Source organism: Cotesia typhae, unplaced genomic scaffold, assembly GCF_013202065.1.
Source record: "Cotesia typhae breed Kobodo isofemale line unplaced genomic scaffold, CoteBio_Ctyphae contig_42, whole genome shotgun sequence".
Classification (NCBI taxonomy): domain Eukaryota; kingdom Metazoa; phylum Arthropoda; class Insecta; order Hymenoptera; family Braconidae; genus Cotesia; species Cotesia typhae.
This window is the reverse complement of record NW_027423751.1, coordinates 756,566-776,254: the sequence shown is the minus strand read 5'-3', so window position 1 is coordinate 776,254 and position 19,689 is coordinate 756,566. Positions and strand designations below refer to the sequence as shown.

General features: G+C 33.7%; 1 protein-coding gene across 4 annotated transcripts in view; it reads right to left on the bottom strand.

Annotated features, from left to right (window-relative positions):
- LOC141528128 (uncharacterized) overlaps nt 1–19,277 on the bottom strand; it is a 35,912-nt gene extending 16,635 nt beyond the window's left edge. The window contains exons 1-4 of one of the 4 annotated variants that reach the window (XM_074244019.1): nt 19,145–19,277; nt 18,884–19,020; nt 17,274–17,513; nt 804–994 (exon numbers count right to left, since the gene is read on the bottom strand). In XM_074244019.1, coding sequence (XP_074100120.1) covers nt 804–994; nt 17,274–17,454 — 372 coding nt within the window. In that variant the 5' untranslated portion in view covers nt 17,455–17,513; nt 18,884–19,020; nt 19,145–19,277. Of the gene's footprint in view, nt 1–803; nt 995–1,467; nt 2,184–17,273; nt 17,514–18,883; nt 19,021–19,144 lie in introns of those variants that run through there. The other 3 variants (XM_074244021.1, XM_074244018.1, XM_074244022.1) reach the window with 3 other exon arrangements.
- Between the last annotated feature and the right edge of the window lie 412 nt (nt 19,278–19,689).

Sequence of the window (19,689 nt, the reverse complement as noted above, 5' to 3'; positions counted from 1 at the left end):
ATTTTTTTTCTGTAAGAGCAAGTGAATAAGGACGCATACTATATGTTTTAATAAAAGAAAGACAGAGTCCAGTAGTTTGCGGCGCCACCACCAAAAGATGACCAATTACTGTATGGAGGGTCTTATTATGTGACTGAACACAAAACTTAGATATGCCTCTGATAGCGTTAGGGGATAAACCTTGGACTTGTGGCGGAGAGGTCTCCGGGTTCAATTCCTCGGTGATGCAGAATTATTTTTTTCGGTAACCTAAGCTTCTTTTTAATTTAAGTGATAGAAATTTACGATACTGCATCGTAAAAATTACGATGTTTGAGTTTAGGTCCGGCATTACAATATTCTATACTAAAAATTACGATGTTTTTACCATAATTTTTCATACAGTTTTCTTTCCGTGTACATATATGCTACTTATCTACTTGATTGCTTTTATTCCAATCAATATTCGATCACACTATTATTATTAACATAAACTAAAAATTAACTGTTTTAATAAAATTAATCAAAAACTCTCATTTGGTGGCATCATTTATTTTTATAATATTGCGAGATTTTTGGAGCTAAAATTAATTGTGAAATTTAAGTTTGGCCGTAAGACTACAAAATTTTACCGGAAATAAAAATTGATGACGTTTCTTAAATTACTTTTCATGCAGATTAATAACTTTTTATTTGCATTAAAAACTTTAAATACTTCGTTCGGGTTTTAGAGGCTCAAACTCGAATTTACTTAGTGACTTTAGTGAGCAAGTTAATGTCGATAACAAAGTTTTATTAGCTTTATCTTATTAAAAAAAGATTACTTCGAGATCTCGTCGCTTTCGGCGCAGTTCAGCAAGTTCTTCCTCGAAACTTTCAGCAGCTCGATCCTTAAGTCGTCGTTGCATTGAGACAAAATTATTATCCGTATCACCTTCAGAACTAATTCTTGGATTATACTCGTCGAAGAAAAATCGTTCAATTTCGACATTTGGACCATCTAAATTTCGAGAGCCTAGAATTGTTAAATAATGAACTTGCATCAAAGATACTATGACAAAAAAAATTATTTTATTGTCTGCACAATACACCCAGAGAGTTCTAATATTGCATGCACGTACTAAAGTATGGACGTATTTAATGAAAGAAAAAAAATCCACTAAATAGCTTATTTATTTCATATTATAGAAATTTATACAACAATGACAACAACAAAAACAACAACAATAATAACAGTAACAACAACAACAACAACAACAACAACAACAACAAAAACAACAATAACAACAACAACAACAACAACAACAACAACAACAACAACAACAACAACAACAACAACAACAACAACAACAACAACAACAAAAGGAATTCTTCAATTATAGAAAGATCCGTACGATCAGTGAAAGATTTATGTGGCTAAGAAATAGAAAAATTAAATAAAAAGAAAGGAAAAGGATAACATAACTTAATAAGTCTGCAGTCAAGAAATTCATGAATTAAATCTTGAAAACATGTTATTCAGAAATTCACATTTTTTCCTTTTTTTTCGCTACATTTGAAAGTATGGCTTTGTTCATTTCGTTCTAAAAATTGACCACTAGAAGAAGTATTTTCACTAACAAAAGCTTTAAGAGCAACTGCTCGACGTTCACGCTGAGCTTGTCGCTCGGCTAATTCTTCAATTTCATTTTCCAAATCTTCTAGTCGTGCCTTTGTTTTTTGTGCTCTAATAGTTGCATTTGAGCATGTATCAGAGTCTGGTGTTAGCAATTTTGACCACTTTGTAGGAGAAATATGTTCTTTTTTAGATTCTGACATATTATCAGAGTAACGTTGAAATGGGATGAAATTATTATCATCTCTTGTATATTTGAAGTTTTTTAAGACTTTCTCTTCAATACTATGAAATTGTTGTTGGACTGAATGTTTCAGCTCATTACTATGATCTGTGTTCTGACTTAAATTAGCTGCTTGATCTTTAAAGCGTTGTGTGGCTGAAGCAATTTCATTTGAAAAATCATTTCTCAATTTGAGGCGATTGGTGCGTTGTCCCCATATATCATAAACTGTATCCTCATTGTCATAATCATTATCCTCAGTTCGTCCGTAAGAAGAGTGTGAAACTTGTTTTTTAGGTCGAGGTGATTCATAGTCTAGATCGCTATTAGAGGTACTGTTTCGAGATCCAGACAAATTACGGCTACCTGTAAATCAATCAACATAAATCATACAAAAAAGGTATACAATTTATTTATACATTCAATGTATTATCCACTATCTAAACTGAAACATTACCACATTATGATGATAATAAAATATGAAATGCCTCGATTCCAAACTTTAACATCATGAATACCTCATCAATTTTAAAATGAGATCTGATTATGTCTAAAACCTTGATTCACTAATAATAAAATTTTTTGAAAGAAGCTGTCAAAATTATGAATAAAAAACAGAGTGACTAGAAAATGATAATAAATTATTAAATTTGATGAAATCGCTGAAAAGTATTGATTTTAAAACATATCACGACCAATCATTTGAAACATCGCTCTTAAATGAAGCAAACGAAAATTTGAAAAACGGTTGACCCTGAAGGCTATTCCTGATACCTCCCACTAATACCATACCTAAGCCCTTGAAATTGAAATTAGAATGTTTTTAAGCTCGTTGAGCTCAAAAATACAATTCATGTGTTATTTTGAGCTCTCTGAGCTCAAAAGTCTGATTTAGGTTTAATAAAACAATATTCTTCAGATTTTCAAACTGCAATTACTTTTGAATAAATTAACTGATTTTAACGCGATTGGCAGCATGCGACGTAGTTTTCCGAATCCAATGATTTACTTTCAAACGCAAATTTTCCTAATATGTTCAACAACAATAACTCACGAACCAATCCACCGATTTTGACATTCTTCGATAAGATCGACGTGATTTTTCGAGTTCGTATAGTTGTATCATGACATCAAAAAACGATCTGGAAAGAAATGTCGGTGTTATGTCAAAAAAACACTTTTTTCAAAATTTGTTGTTTATGACATCTCTCGAACGAATCAACTGATTTTGACTGGATAAGCGGCGATCGACGTGGTTCCCGAGTTGAAATTCGAGTCCTATTTTAACCGTAGTTTGTTCCCATATCAATTTTACAGTCAAAACAGACGGCGCTGGATTGATAGCTCATTTAAACTAAAGCCTGGTTTCAACGTAACTAGTGGAGTTTTGTTCCATTTTACCACGATTACGGTCAAACCAGGCTTGAAATAATAATAATATTAAACATATTAATAATAATAATAATAATAATAATAATAATAATAATAATAATAAGCGATGCTTGCTACGTGGCCTCCAAGCGGCGCATCGCGGGAAACGCAGACCATAACATCAGGTCTGTAGGCGAACGACGTAGCCCGTGCAGTGGGCCAACTACCCACTGCATGGAAATACCTGAGTTACCACACGATACCAACTTAGAAGTGCTCCCCACAACCGGTCCTTTTCAGATGAGGACCATTCATCAGGTGGGAGGAGCACGCCGGACCCGATGAATGATGACGACCCTGGCGCCTTAAGGACTTACTTTAAGTGGACGGAGGAACTGAGAGTCGATCTCTTGGTGTGCTACCAACGTAGCGAGCCGGGGGTGAGCGGCTATATGGCCCGGATGCACACTCTTTGGAGTGATATGCATCCGGAGCTAGCGCATTTTACGCCCAAACACCTGCGTAATTATGCCGCTCATCTTCGGCGAAATAGAAGATCGCTTCTGCCGGACAGAAGGCAGTCCAATAGACTTTCCTTTCCGGCGCAACTACACCAAGAGCGACGCCGTTCCTCCTTGGACAACAACAATCCCTTTGTAGGACGGCAAGTAAGTATATCTAAAAAGATAACTTACTCCCTACAACAGCTTGACGCGGTAAACGAAGATCTCCGTGCAAACATCCTGGAGGATTCCACCCTGCTCACTGTGAGCCAAGTTGTGTATGGTGCAGCAGTTTCGACTTTTCCGAGAGAGAGACATTATCTCTCGATCGAGGCAAGGTTGAAACAGCGCATCTCACAACTTGGCTTGAAAATTGACATGTCCCGGAAACAGGTCTCCCGCATTCAGTGTGTGATTGAGTTCGACACAACTCAAAGACCATACACGCCCCGAATTCGGCGCATTGCTGCTGAACTTCGGTGGCGTCATCACACACTGAACAAGAGTACTCTTCATGTCATCAAGGAAGAGTCTCTTAATAAATTGCGGGCTTTAGTGGCTGCTAAAAAGTCATTAGAGAAAAGGCTGAAGCGGTTGGTCGACAACTCGTTGTTTCGATCCAGCCCTTCACGGTTTCTGACACCGAAGACCGATGTTACCGGGAATTATCCAACACCTGAGCGGGTGGAAGCTTTTTGGACTGAGTTGTATGGAGATCAACCAAACGTGAACGCCAACACTCCAGCTTTGCACGACTTCAAATTATTCTGTCGGGAATACCGTCGACAGAATGCTGATGAAGAGAGCCCTGCAGTCAGTGTGGATGAAGTTCGTTCAGCTCTAAATGGCAGCAAAAATTGGGCTGCCCCGGGACCAGATGGCATTAATGTCTTCTGGTGGAAGAAGTTTACTTCTACCCACCTCCATCTGGCCCGCATATTTACATCATACATTAGAGCTGACGATCCGATTCCGGACTTGCTTGTAGAAGGGCGAACCGTACTGATACCAAAAAAAGGTGACTTGTCTGACCCTTTCAGGCCTATCACCTGCTTGAATGCGGTTTATAAAATTTTTAAAAAAATTTTAAATAACCGTATCTTGCAGCAGATAGAGCCTGTATGGCAACAGATATATGAACAACGTGGCAGTAAAAGAGGCCTGTCAGGTTGCAAGGAGAACCTGATAGTGGATCGATGCGTCTTACAAGATGCGATCTCCTATCAACGCAACCTGTCAATGGCTTGGATTGACTATCGTAAGGCATTTGACTAAACTCCTCATGAGTTGATTTTATATCTACTCAAATGCCTGGGAGTCAATCTCGAAATAGTGGAATGCATTCGGCGTACAATGCAGCTCTGGCGAACGCGTTTACACATTGGAAGTGGAAACGCATTGCACGTAACCGGAGTTGTAGAGTACAAACGAGGGGTCTTGCAAGGCGATTCCTTGAGCCCTCTGCTGTTTTGCATTTCACTGCTGTCTATATCTGTTGCTTTCCGTAAAACTCGTGGGTACTCTGTGGGGCCTCCGGGTGATCGAAAACATTCGATCACCCATCTGCTTTACATGGATGATCTGAAGCTATATAGTGCTGATGAAGATCATCTACAAGCAGCCCTCAACATCGTAGCAGAGTACACGCGAGATGTCGGAATGTCTTTTGGGTTGGACAAGTGTGCGGTCGTACATCTGGCGAGGGGTAAGTGCTCTGATACTGGTGATGATGTCAAGTTAGTAGATGGGAGTGTCTTAAGACAATTAGACGCCGGGGAGTTGTATAGATATCTAGGAATGGAAGAGCACCGCATGCATGCGGTCTCTGAATTCCGAACAACTCTCCAGAGCAAGTATGTTAGGAGACTCCGGAAAATTTGGTCCTCCGAATTTTCCGGCAAAAACAAAGTCTCAGCTACTAACATGCTCGCTGTCCCAGTCTTACTATACTCTTTCGGTGTCCTGAAATGGGCCTGAAAGGATTTACGAGATCTCGACATCAAAACCCGTAAGATCATTAATATGAATCGGAGCATGCACCCTAATTCATCAGTCGCCAGATTATACCTCTCCCGGCCCATCGGTAGGAGAGGTTTGCAGAGTTTGGAGCGGCTTCACGACCGTTTGGTCCTGGGTTTAACACACGAAGTTATCAATTTCACTGCAGACGAGGATAACTTTCTTATGCAAATTGTACATAAACATGAAAATGCGTATAAAGGGTCATTCTTGTATACGGCAGCAATATATGCGGCACGAACCCTTGGTCTTGGAGAAATAAACGCTCTTATGGAACTCCGAAAGGAGGAATTTAAGAGCGTCATCAGGAACGCCGAGGAAAAACTACTCCTTGGCGAACTGATGGGCAAGTCCATGCACAGCGTGTTCTTTAAACACGTGCGTGATCATGGCTTGTCCACCCAGCTGACGTTTTCCTTCTTAAAGTCAGCTGGCCTGATGTCCGAGACTGAATGGTTCATACAGTATTTGCCTGCCAAGATGGTGTCATTAACACTCTTGAGTACCGTAGCAAGGTGCTCCAGGTGCAGCTTCCGGACACGTCCTGTAGGAGGTGTAGACAACATCCGGAGACGCTTATGCACCTTTTGTCGGCATGTCCAGTGCTGGCGAGAGGTGCATATATCCAGCGTCACAATGCTGCCCTGAGAGTACTGTACTACTATCTTCGTCATTGCTACGGTATTGACGTGACACCAGTGCTGCCTTATTTGCCAGGAGATATTCCCCGGATTGTTGAGAATGACAGTTGCAAAATTTATTGGAACATGCCATTTGCAACAACCCGGCGGATAGATCACAACAAACCTGATATTGTGCTCTTCGACAAGACCACTCGTGACATTTATGTCATTGAGTTCTCGGCCCCGGCTGAATACAACATCTCAGCCAAAGAAGAGCACAAAAGACAAATATATCAGGATCTCCCGTTTGAAATTGGCAAACTTTACCCAGGTTACCGTGTCAAGCTTGTCGTCCTGATTGTTGGCGTCCTAGGCGGGATGAAACAGTCTTTTGTATCCTCACTTGCCAAAGTTCCAGCTTGCTCATCAAAAGCTGAGTTATTGGCAGTCAGTATGCAGAAGGCTGTTATACTTGGTTCTCTCCGTCTCTTAAGGGAAATGACTTTGGCCTGCTGTGATCACTAACCGCCTTGTTGTGCGGAGTGGTCCAGCAGTAACGGATGGAGCTCAGGCTGGGCCTTCGGAGAATCGGACTCCGGGGATAACCCCCCTGAGCATTTAATAGCAAAATATTAATAATAAATTAAATCTTAAAATTCTTAGGGATCCGGGTTCAAATCTAACTTAAATTTCATTAATTAATTTATTTTTTTTTTAAATCAATCACTGCTATAATAATTATTATTATGTATAATAATTATCATTGTTATAAATGATGAGTAGTAGTAATTAAAAATAATTTTCATTAATATACAAATTTGCAATTAACAGTTATTACTACTATAAAAATCGTTTATGTACACAAATAAAATATAAATTAATTTTTTAACAAAAAAAAAGTGAATGATTTCTGGGAGAGTAATTTTTTATGAATAGGGATCATTTACGGTCCAGTTTTCACAGATTAAGGAGTACGGAGATAGGAGGAGAGGATTATTTACGTACTAACCTAATACACTTCAAAAATAAGGAAATAATTAAAAATCACTTTGCCCTAACCGAGAACCGAATTCGGGACCTATCGCTGGCCATACTTACAGGCTACTCTCATCGCTACACGGCCGACTGAATAAAGTCCAATCTCAGTAGTCTTACAAACTTTTTAAATGACGCGTAATCAAATGACTCAGACCTGAGTAGAATCTGAAAAACAACTTCACGAAGAAATTAAATGAGTAGTAATAATTATATCTATAGACATTAAAAATTTCCATTATCCCTAAGAATATATAAAATTTCTAATTTGGAAAAAAAAACATTTCAACTTATTTTACATAGTATCACTCTAAGAATTTTTAAGAAATGCATACACCATCTCAAAATTAAAAAGAAAATAAAAAATAAATTATTAAGAAAAAAGTCATGGGTTTTAAAAAACATATGTAACGCAATCCAGTAGTAAATTCGAATATTCATGAATGTTCAAAAACATATAGTTTCGTCACATGTGGACCAAATGACACCTTTTCTTCTTCAATTCCTTTTCTCTTTCTACTTTTTTATTTGCCTTTTATAAACAAAAATTGAAAATTAGTTTCCCATTCTCAATTATTTATCTTATACGTCTGTTTTGAATTTTATGATTCGGTAATAGTTTATTTTCACGGTCACTATAGCTTGGGATGTGAAATCAACATGATTAGATTATTTTCTACTTAATAGATATTATTTTTTTTGGATAAAATATCGAAAAGTTAATATTTTTAATTTTTAAAAAAATTTTAATTTTAGATTAAAAAAAAATTTTGAAAAAATATCAAAAAATTAATGCTTCCGAAAAAATTTTTTTTACTTGTTTATTTTTGTTTATAGAATATTAAACAAATCACCAAAAATTGATAGACCAAGTAGATGAATTTTATTGACGATTTTCGATCAGAGCAAAATTTAAGTTAACATTTAAATTGCGACTAGTTTACTTTTGAAAACGTGAAACTAAACAATTACCTACGATTTTTATATATTATAAAACTTTTTGCAGTGAAAATATGTGAACTAAGCTGAATTTAGAATCGAATAATTTTTTTTTTTAAAATCAAAATTTTTGAAAATAAGAACCCCTCTTCTGAGGCTATTATTATTTTTATTATCATTATTATTATGATTTATTCACTTATTTATTTATTTTTAATTGTTAACTTTTCATGATAATTTTCATTCATTTAAATTTTTGCACCTAAGAACTACAAGGTAGCAAGGGAAATAACAATAATCAACAAGATGACAAATGTAGTAATAATATCTGTAATGACAATATTATACTCCTCGAAATTTTTACGGTCAAAACAGACCTGCGTACGCTTACCTTAACCGTACTTATTCTCAAATACTATCTTGTACGGTCAAAATAGGCTTGATTTTCAGCGGCAAATTCGACTTCAAAGAGTTAGGACATTTTTACGAATAGAACAAGACTCGAATTTTGACTCGAGATTTTTCAAGGTTGAAGGCTCATTAATTTTTTGGAGTTGATCGATAAAACCGTTTAAAAGTTTTTCAAAAAACTACATTCAAAGAATTATTTACTTTCCTCTAAGAAAATTGAAAATTTTCAAAAATGAGGAAGTTATTGATTTGACCCCGCTTCACGAAAATCAAGTTTTCACCAGATTTTGACGCTTTGAGGTCCTGACGCTCTGATTAATTTGTGTTTGAAAATATATATTAGAATTTGAGAAACTGCGTCGAATGCTGCCAACCGCGTGAAAATCGGTTCATTAATTCAGAATTTATTGTGGTTTGAAAATTTCAGAAATAATATTTTATCGAAAGTTTATCAATCTTTTGACCTCGAAGAGCTCAAAAGCGTCATGAGCGCAAATTGAAGTACATAGATATAGAATTAGCGGGAAGTTGCAGAGATAGCCTTTAGGGTCAAGCGTTTTCCTAATCCTTTTTTAAATTTATTATGAAATGTACTTCCATTTCGGCTGCCGAATCGCCTTTTTATTTTTGAGGAACTTAGAATTTTAAGTATCATTATCTCCGTTTCCGATATCGATGAAATTAAAATTCGCTAGCGCCCTATCGCGGTTCCCTAAGGATCGAAGATGGACTGAGGTCCCGGGAAAAACGGATTAGTTCTGGCCAGATCTGGCCAGATCTTTAAATTGTCTCTATCTGACGAGATCTGGTCAGATCTTTAAATTACCCAGGTAAAAAAGATTATATATAATTACATATACTCATACATAATTATATACGAATAATGGCCCTATATAATTATAAAGAATTATTTCCATTAAAAAAAAAAAAAAAAAAAAAAAAATTGGCGCGTGCGGAAACCGAACTTAGGACCTAATGCTTGATAGACTAATTCATTACCTGTTTACCTACGAGGCTTACTTGGAGAATAAGTGGATAGAGTTTGTAATAACTACAAGTAATGTGAATCGTGTCCATGATCGATGCGTAATGAACAAAGTTTTTTATTAAATTTTCAAATTATTAATTATCAATATACGCTGATAGAAAGAGTTATTAACTACTAACTAATAAATTATGTAATTTATTAAATTCTAATAAATATTTTTTAACATTCATAAAATATTTATTTTGGAGGAAAGCATATTAAGTAAAATAGTTTACAAGTATTTATTAATAGTTAACAAATATAGTTACATCTGGTCAGATATAATACAATCTTTTTATGTCTGATGTATTTTTCAATCCAGATATTGTTATATCTGTTTAGATCTGATCAGATATGACTAGATCTGATTATGTCTCCAATCCCATATCTGATCAAATATAAATAGATCTGACCAGATATAATTATATCTGGTCAAATCAAAACCTTTTTCCCCGGGAAGTAACAAAAAAATTTTTACGATACTGCCGCCTACAGAATACAATTTGAATTATAGAAAATTACGAAGTTACTGAGTAAATTTTTTTTCCCGCAAGAGCAAGTCAATAAGGAGGCATCTAAGTTCGAATAAAAAAGACAGACTCCAGTAGTTTGCGACGCAACCGCTAAGAAATAACAAACTTTTGTACCGAGGGTCTCATTAGGTGAGGGAATAAAAGTCTCGGATGGTGCCTCGAATAGCTTAACTGGAAAAACTTTCAGCGCTTAACTAAAAGAACCGGGTTCGATTCCTAGGTTATCCGAATTAATTTTTCGGTGACCGAAAGATTCTCACTAAGTGCTCTTCCCTTTTGCTTTATGTTTTCTTCTCCTCATTTCCTAATTTGTCATTATGACAAATTATTGTATTAAATATGGTTAAAAGATTTATTTCTTTTTTATTCGAGTGATTCGAGCGATCGAGTAATTCCATACCTGAGCGCTTAAAATTGTACTTATGACATTTTTGAGCTCAAAATATAATTTATGTGATATTTTGAGCTCACTGAGTTCGAAGAGATAATATTTTGATGCATTTGAGCTCTCCCAGTTCAAAAGTCTGATAGAAGTTTCATAAAACACTATTTTTGGAATTTTCAAATCGCAATTACTTTTCACACACACACACACACACACACACACACACACACACACACACACACACACACACACACACCGTGACAACCTCGCTCACGGATAATCAAGGAAGCTTCCTGTGACTTTCAAACGTCGAGATCTGATGAAAACTCGATTTTTGCAAAACGAGGTCAAAACAATAACTTTCCGATTTTTGAAAATCTGAGATTTAGCGGGAAGTTAAAAATAGAAAATAACTCTGGTTTAAGAATAGTGTAGAAAATTTTAATAAATATAAATTAACAATAGTGTAAATAAGGAAAAAATGTATTTTATTTTAAAAAAAGCTTAGGGTGTTTTATAAGATATTATGGAACTGATAATCTTTCTACTCATATCTGTCAAAAAAATTTTTATAACTATTGACACCGTGCATCCCACGTTTTTTATAGTAAAATAAAATTGTGGGTGAAGCTAATAAAAAGCGTGAAAAAAATTTGAAAGCATTCGTCATTACCTTTAAACAGAAATAGAATTTTTTAAAATAGCTTAAATTGTAGGCCGCTAGACCTTCCCGGGTCCTTAGAAACCTCAAAACGTCGAGACCTAATAAAAGACGGATTTTTGAAAATTTAATTGAAAACACTATCACAGCTTAATTTTTTGAAATTTTCGATATTCATCATAAAAGGTTTTTTATCAAATTTTTTTAAGAAATTTCCACAAAGTACGGTAAATTAAATATTAAAAGAAATTAGGATGTGGTTATGTTTGGATTTATACTTCAAAAAATCAATTTTTCATACGATCTCGACGTTTTACGGTCCTTAAGGAGTTATATGGGTTTCATATGGCTTCAAAAAATCGAATTTTTTTTACTGTATCGACAATTTCAACAACATCTTAAGAATATTATCCTATGTTTTCGAGTCGATCCGAGTATACGTTTTGGAGATACAGCCTTGGAAAGGTGCGCTCTCAAAGTCAGGTAGGCCCGGTGTGCCATAGATATATCAGAATAGCTGCTCGTCTATTATTCGTCCGTCTTTATTGTCCATTACTTTTATTTTTTAATCCTTTCACTTTCTACTAAGGCAACTTCTTTGAAATACTTCCGGTAGTGATTACTTCTTGAATACAAACAGCAATTACTTTTGAATAAATAAACCAATTTTTACGCGATTAGCGACATTTTCGCAGTTTATTTAATTGTATGGTATACTTTTGAACACAAATTGATCAGACTGAAAATTCCTGTGTAATTCGAAAAAATCACTTTTTTTTTTTATTTTTTTCGTCAACGATAACTCACGAACAAATCTACCGATTTTGACTGGCTTAGCAGTTATCGACGTTGTTTTTATAATGTTAAGAACTGATTAATTTTAGGAATTGATCGGAAAAGCTGTTTAATAATTATTCCCAAAACACCGCACGTGAAAAAATTTATTTTCGTAGTTTTTCTGAGATTTCTCAAAATCTACCCGTTCGAATCGGTCCAAATTGTATTCGAAATCTAAGTTTGGTCAAGCTGTTTTGAATAGTATCAATCGCGATCAAATCGGTCAAGCCGTTCAAAAGTTATAAGAGGGTCACACACACACACACACACACACACACACACACACACACACACACACACACACACACACACACAATAGCTTCTTGATTTTCGAAAATTTATTATAAAAAATTATTTATTCCGATGTTTATAGCTCTTCGAGCTCGAAAACACCACTTACATTTTTTCAATCTCTTTAAGCTTGACAATGTAGTGGTTATTGAAAACATAGATTGTTGAAAATTTCTAATTGTGATTTCTCCCGATCAAATTAATCATTTTTGATGCTGCTTGCAGCATTAAACACAGTCATCGAGGTACAGAAAGATTATTTATAATATACGAAATGATTTAACGTAAAATTTTACGTAATTCGACAAAAAATACTTTTTCTAAATTAAAAAAAATTAAATATCTCAAGAAACAAATAGAGCGATTTGAATGAGACTGCCAGCATTCGACGCAGTTATCGGATCTTTTACAGTTATTCTATTGCATCAGAAATAGTCTGAGAGGACATATCGAAGTCGTTTGAAAAAAAAAAATCAATTTTTTCTGAAATTCGTCATTATCGAATCCTCTTCAATTCATTAATTGATTTTTATGCAGTTTCTAGCAATCGTTAATAACGGAATTGATTGAAACATCTGCTTAAAAGTTATTAAAAAAAAAAAAAAAACAGTTTTTTTGAAAATTTTATTTTTCAGATTACTCGAAATCTAGCAGTCCTAATCGGTTTAAATTTTACAGAAAATTTAAATTTGGTGAGTCAATTCAGTGATTAAGTTATCGTAGCTGGCGACTTTAACAGTAGATCGGTTGAATGAGAAAATTTTTTCAGACACTAGAAGAAACGAAATCGCTGACTTCGCAGCAAGGCTCGATCTCATGGTCTTGAACACCGGAAACATCTCGACCTTCAGAATGGAAGGAAATAATGAGTACATACTTGTCATTTCGGTTGGGCCACCAAGAATCGCTCGCAGAATTAGGAACTGAATGATCTCCGATTAGTACAGCGGTAATGACCACTAACATATCACATTTAGTGTTGAGGAGGTTTTCATTTTAGCAACACAAAAAGGCTCTGAAGAACGAAGTTGGAGTGTCGAAAAGATAGCCCTAGAAGCTGCAAGAGGATCTCTGTCAACGATAAAAACCATCACCACCTTTCGTAATGCTTCAATGCCATGCCTGAAAATCTGGGATACGTATAGGCCAGTATACTGGTGGACACCGGAAATCCCAAGGATCCGGCAAAGATGCTATGAACTTTGATGATGACCGATAAGAGCCGCAAGACACATCATAGAAAAACAATCATACGTAAGTGAATACAAAGAGTTGAAAAAGGCACTTTATCGCACTGTGAAAGCAATCTAGGTGATATTATGAAAGGAGATCTGCAATGACCAAAACTAAGATATCTGGCGCAAAACTTATCAGATTGTCGCCAAAAGACTCAGAAAAGCTGCTCCGGAAGCACCAAAAACCCTAGCTGAAGTAGACACCATCGTAGCGAAGTTGTTTCCCTATCACCAGCCGCGAGAGAGAAGGAACTTCATAAATAGTGGTGAAGTTTCACCCTTCTCAGTCAAGGAACTGCAAGATGCAGCTAAGTCCCTCAAACTAGGAAAAACCCATGGCTCTAACGGCGGTCTAACGTCACTGATTAATATCATAGCCCAGGAATTTCCGGATGCACTGATAAATGCATACAACGAATGCCTTACAACTGGCACGGTTACTACCACGAAAACTGGTCCTATTGGATAAAGGGAAAGAAATTTCCATCACACTCTCTTCGTTCAGGCCACTCTGCATACTAGTCATCCCCGGTCAACTGCTCGAAAAACTAATACAGGCTAAGCTGCAAAGTGACATCGACCTCGTACGAGGCTTCACTGAAAATCAACACCGCTTTCGGTAAGGCAGATCAGCCATCGGTGCGGTCGAGAAGGTCATAGAGATTACAGCCGAAACGTAATCTAGTAACCTCAAATCTCGCAAAATCTGGATCCATCTAACGCTAGATGTAAATAACGCCTTCAACACAGTAAAATTGAAGGACATCCTCGGTGCACTGGAGCACCGGTTCGAGATAAAAAAACAAAACTTAGCCATAGTCAATGACTATCTTGACCCAAGAATACTAATTGTGAAAACCGCAGACAGCATACAGGAATACCCGATGACCGCAGGTGTATGACAGGGTTGTCATGGGCCCCGACTTATGTAACGCGGACTATGACAAATCGCTGGAAATCCCTATGTCGAAACAGGTACAGCCCACGGCCTTTACTGATGATGGCATGGCCACAGTGGTGGCGGACAGCGTGGAGGAAATCTTTCATTTTCATAGCGGGAAGTTAAAAAAAGTTTTTTTCTTCTTAGAATACAATATATTATTGAACCAGTATTCTTACAGCATTAATACGTATTATTACTGTAAGGCAAGTGGTATAATATTTTTATCAATCTCTTGATTAACCGAGTTCGTCAAAAGTTGTTCGAAGTTGGATTCTTGATAAATTTTTATAGTTTTTTGACAAAACTATCGGTCGTATCGAAAAATGTTATGAGAATTTCAATGTGTATTATCTCATTTCGAATAAGGATGTATAGAGATTTTTCTAAAGCTTTCTAAAAATCGTGAGGTATTCGTATTCAAATGTGAATTTATCAAATTAACTCATTCAGAAATGATTAAAATTATTGTTATTCAATTAATATTAGCTTAAAATCAGTCTATTAATATTCAATCGATTTTCAATCGAATGTGAATTAATTTACAAAAGAAATGATCAATTTATATTATTTATTGGTTATTGCATGTCGAATTGATCAATAGTTAGAATTAGTCACTTTCAATTCCAACAAAGTTTGGTCAGAAGTTTTCACTCGTGACAATACGAAGTATTACGTAGCAGAAAAAATTTTTTTCAAACGCTATGACAAATTCAAAATTCCATTACTTTTTTTAGTCTTTTCAAGTTTTCTTTATATGTAAAATCGCCAACAACTTTAATCCAACAAACTTCGGAGCACTGAAATAAATTTTCATTCAGCTGAAACAAGACAATGTACGAACTTTTTTTTCATAGGTATGGAAGAAATTAAAATTTTGATGGAAATGAATGTTTTGCAATTCCAACAGCAAAAATATGCTTTGAGAGAAAATATGGTTCGTGATTACAGTGTACTCTTCTATGATAAATAATAATTCGAATTTTTTTTAGGCACATAAAACAAATTTACAAAGATCCTGATCAAAAAAGAAAAAATTTTACTAAGAGAAAAGTAGAAAGTCTATTGTTAGCAGCAATTTTTGAAATTTTAATAACTTCAATAAATATATTCAATTAATGATCCGTTTTATTTGTGACTATAACAACAAATTAACTACGGCAATTGTTGCAATAAATAAAACTATAAATCGATAAAACTTTCTACTTTTTAGTGGAAAACGTTAAAAAATGTTTATTGATAAAAAATATATCAATTAATTTACAAAGCTAACATTAACAATAATTATTTAATGACCAAAACTGTAATATAGCCTCTTGTATCCGACGCTTTACTATTTATAATTAAACTTTTGCTGTTGTTACACACAAAACTGTGTATTATTTTAAAGCAGGTTGATGTTTAAGTTTGAGAGTATTTTGCCCAGAAATAAAATGATGCTTTCAAAGAAACGCTTTGTTCGTCGATAGATAATGGAATTGAAACATTTCCATTTATTTTATAAGCAATTCACTTTCAAAATTTCCATTGATACTACAAGTGTGGCAGAGACACTACCATTTATTCAACAGAAAACGAAAAAAAAAGTATAAGCCGTTCATAAATAATGTTATTAGCTCAATAAAATTCATGTTGTGACATCGTAAGTTACATTTTTCGCAGAATTTCGTCAGTATTATGTTTGATAATAAAGATTATGACACTATTAACGTGATTTTCACTGTAATTTCTTTCCTATTCGACCAATAGCTCAATTTTTTATACAATTATGATAATATTGTATGAACTAAAGTAAAAACTGTGCTTGAATTATTATTTCTAAGAATGTCTGAAAAACAAAAATATATATTAAAAATTATTTAAAGAGTTGAATTTTATTTCAGTATAATATACCAGAACCAAAAACAAAAAAGTAATTATTCTTAATTGTCTAAAATTGATTTTAAAAATCGATTTCAAGGGAATTTATTTACGTAATTCCTAGTTAACTACTTAATTATAAGATTCTATTTAGAAAATATAATTTTTTTTTATGTTCATTTCCCAACGATAATGATATTTATTAATTGCATCATTATATTTAGTTTATCTGATGTTTATTTTTTCATAAGTAGACAAACACTTTTAGGCAGGCATTATTGAAAGAACATAAACGAACAGAGAAGAAACAATAATGCTGGGGACGTAACACTCAAAATGCATTCATATCAGTGCAACCAAAAAACAAATAAAAATTTTGATGCTTGCTTTACACTACTGGATGCCAGATACAAACATACATGAATAATAAGGTAATAAGGTGGGTATTATTGTAAAATACTTATGATGCCTTATTCATTATTGAATCTTGAATTTAAAAATTTAACAGCATATTTAAAGTTATTGCTTTGATAGCATAAAAATTATGAAATGTTGAATAGGTTGAAAAATTAATAAAAAGATTATTAAACTTAAATTACTGTGAAATCAATCAAAAATTTGGAAAATAACTATCGGACAATGAATTTAGTTGAGAATATAAGCAAAGAACTAAATTCAAATTTTTAGATTGAGATTATAAGCAAAACTGTTTATAATAAATTATCATCATAACAAATATGTTTCATAACATTTAAAACCATTTTGGAAAACGACTAAAGATGTTACCGATGTCGCTACGTCTTGCCGCAATCTCATCAGCGAATGAACCTCTTGACTCTGGAAAAAGTGGTCTTGCGCTGTACTTCCTATCCAAATGATCCATCATCGGTTTGTAGTAAGACTCTCCTTTGTCGTAATTACAGTCATACACACGTGTACGTGGTCGGCTTAATATAGGTCTTGACATGGTGTTCGATGAGTTACTCGTTGTCTAGATCGATGTCACCCACTAATAACTGAAGATTTCTGAAAATATTCAATGTTGACATTAGGATAGTTTATAATTAAAATCATATAACACATTATAATTATTATAATTATTATTATTATTATTATTATTATTATTATTATTATTATTATTATTATTATTATTATTATTATTATTATTATTATTATTATTAATAATAATAATAACGGATGATAAATAAGTTAAACTAAAAACATTAACGGCACAGCAAGTTATCATCTATTCAATAAATAGCCCGCTGGGCTTTCGCTTAACGTTAAAATAGATCTGATCTAATTCGGTGCTTTAAAAACTAACTTTGTAGGATACTCTCAATACAGACTATTACTTAAGCCAGCAATGATTAATGTATGAAATTTGAATCTTAGAATATATTGTTGTGGATTTTGTTGGCAACGAAAAATTTAAGATTTTAACAATTTAGTTGTTATTTCACTTCTACTGACTTTTAACTCACCACTTGTTATTCAGTGAACATTTACTTCATTTAAATATTCTTTCACGACAATTTCACTTATAAATGATGCTGGAGTGGAAATTTTTCATTAATTTTTTCTAATTTCATTTTTTATAATTTTTGAAGTAATTTCAATTTTTTTGCAATACTCCATGTTTGTAAATTATCAAACTATTATAATATATGCTACTCACAAATATTTAGTTTGAAAAACGAAAACGAATAAAAGTTTGAGTATTATGAGTGTCTCATTAATATTGAATTTAAATGATGAATATTGATGACAGAATTTTACAATGTTCAGTCAATTTAATTCTGTAACTCTGAGAAGCACCAAAAATAGAACAATATTTTATTTTAGTCCAAGCAGAATTATTGCAAGAACATAATCTTTTAAACTCATCAGAATAATTCACAACCATAGATTCGCTATAAATGTTATTTTATATTCAGTTGACTAATGATGTTACTCAAGAATATAAGATGGTATCAAAGATTCATTTAGTAACATCCTTAATAATGTTATAAATGTGAATGTAAGTTTGTTTGTTACGATTTCACGTGAAAACTACTTAACTGATCATCATAAAACTTATTACACATATTCTTGGAGGTTTCAGAAGTTACATAGGATACTTTTTATTAGAAAAAAAAAGAATCATTTTTTACGGAAGACAAGAAAATTGTTTGTCAAAAAATTAGAATCACATTGATTTAGATTTTATTAGAATGTAATGATTATTGATATTTATCTAAAGGCTTCAACGCGAGCAAAGCTGGGGGTAAAAGCTAGTTATCTATAAATGAGTTCAACTGAAATATTATTTGTATAAAATTGTTCAAGAAAATAATTCGTTGAGTTAAGCTAATACAACATTAGAATCAATTGTGAATAACTGAGAATAAACTAACCTGGGTTATAACTGCGATTTTTCTTGCGTCTATTCCTTCAAATGCAATGTCGATGGAAGTGTTAACGCGACTCCTAAAAACGTTGCGATGCTCGCTTTCATTTTCCCACTCCTTATTCATTACCCCTTCCAGTGACGCTGCACAAAAAATCGATTTGATAATTTTAAGAGAAAAAAGTTTTTACATCTCTTGGGTCAAGAAAACATTTTTACGAATAATTTCGATCAATATAAGTTATTGTTATTGTGAACCAAGTAGTACCTTTGATATTCTTAGTAAAATATCAATAATATATGTATCCTTGTACTAAGTCTACAAATGATTAAAAAATACTGGGAACTATTCTTTCTTTATCTAAAATTTTCTTGGAAAAATTCAAATTCAAAACTTAAAAATAGTTAAGAATTTAGCCGCTATTTTATTTTAACTGTGATGTAAACTAGATCGTGACGACGAAATAAATTACTTTTAGAACAGCTGACACAAACATAGCATACGTAAAACTAAATACAATTCTCTTGAAAGAAATAATATTAACATAAACCTCATCACATCATCGAATAATAGTAAAGTTAAAATAAAAATTAAACAAAGTTTGACCCTGTATGTGACCCCAGAGACTTTTTTTTTTTTTTTGAGCGCGATGCTAAAATAAACCTGTTGATGTAATGCTAATTTTTTTTTGTACTGAAAAGTAGGGATAATTATATGAGTAGAGCTTTCGAAGCTCAAAAGTTTTCAATTCTATATATTTTCAGCTTACAAACATTGATAAGGATAGAAATAGGGACAATTTTCGGATAAGT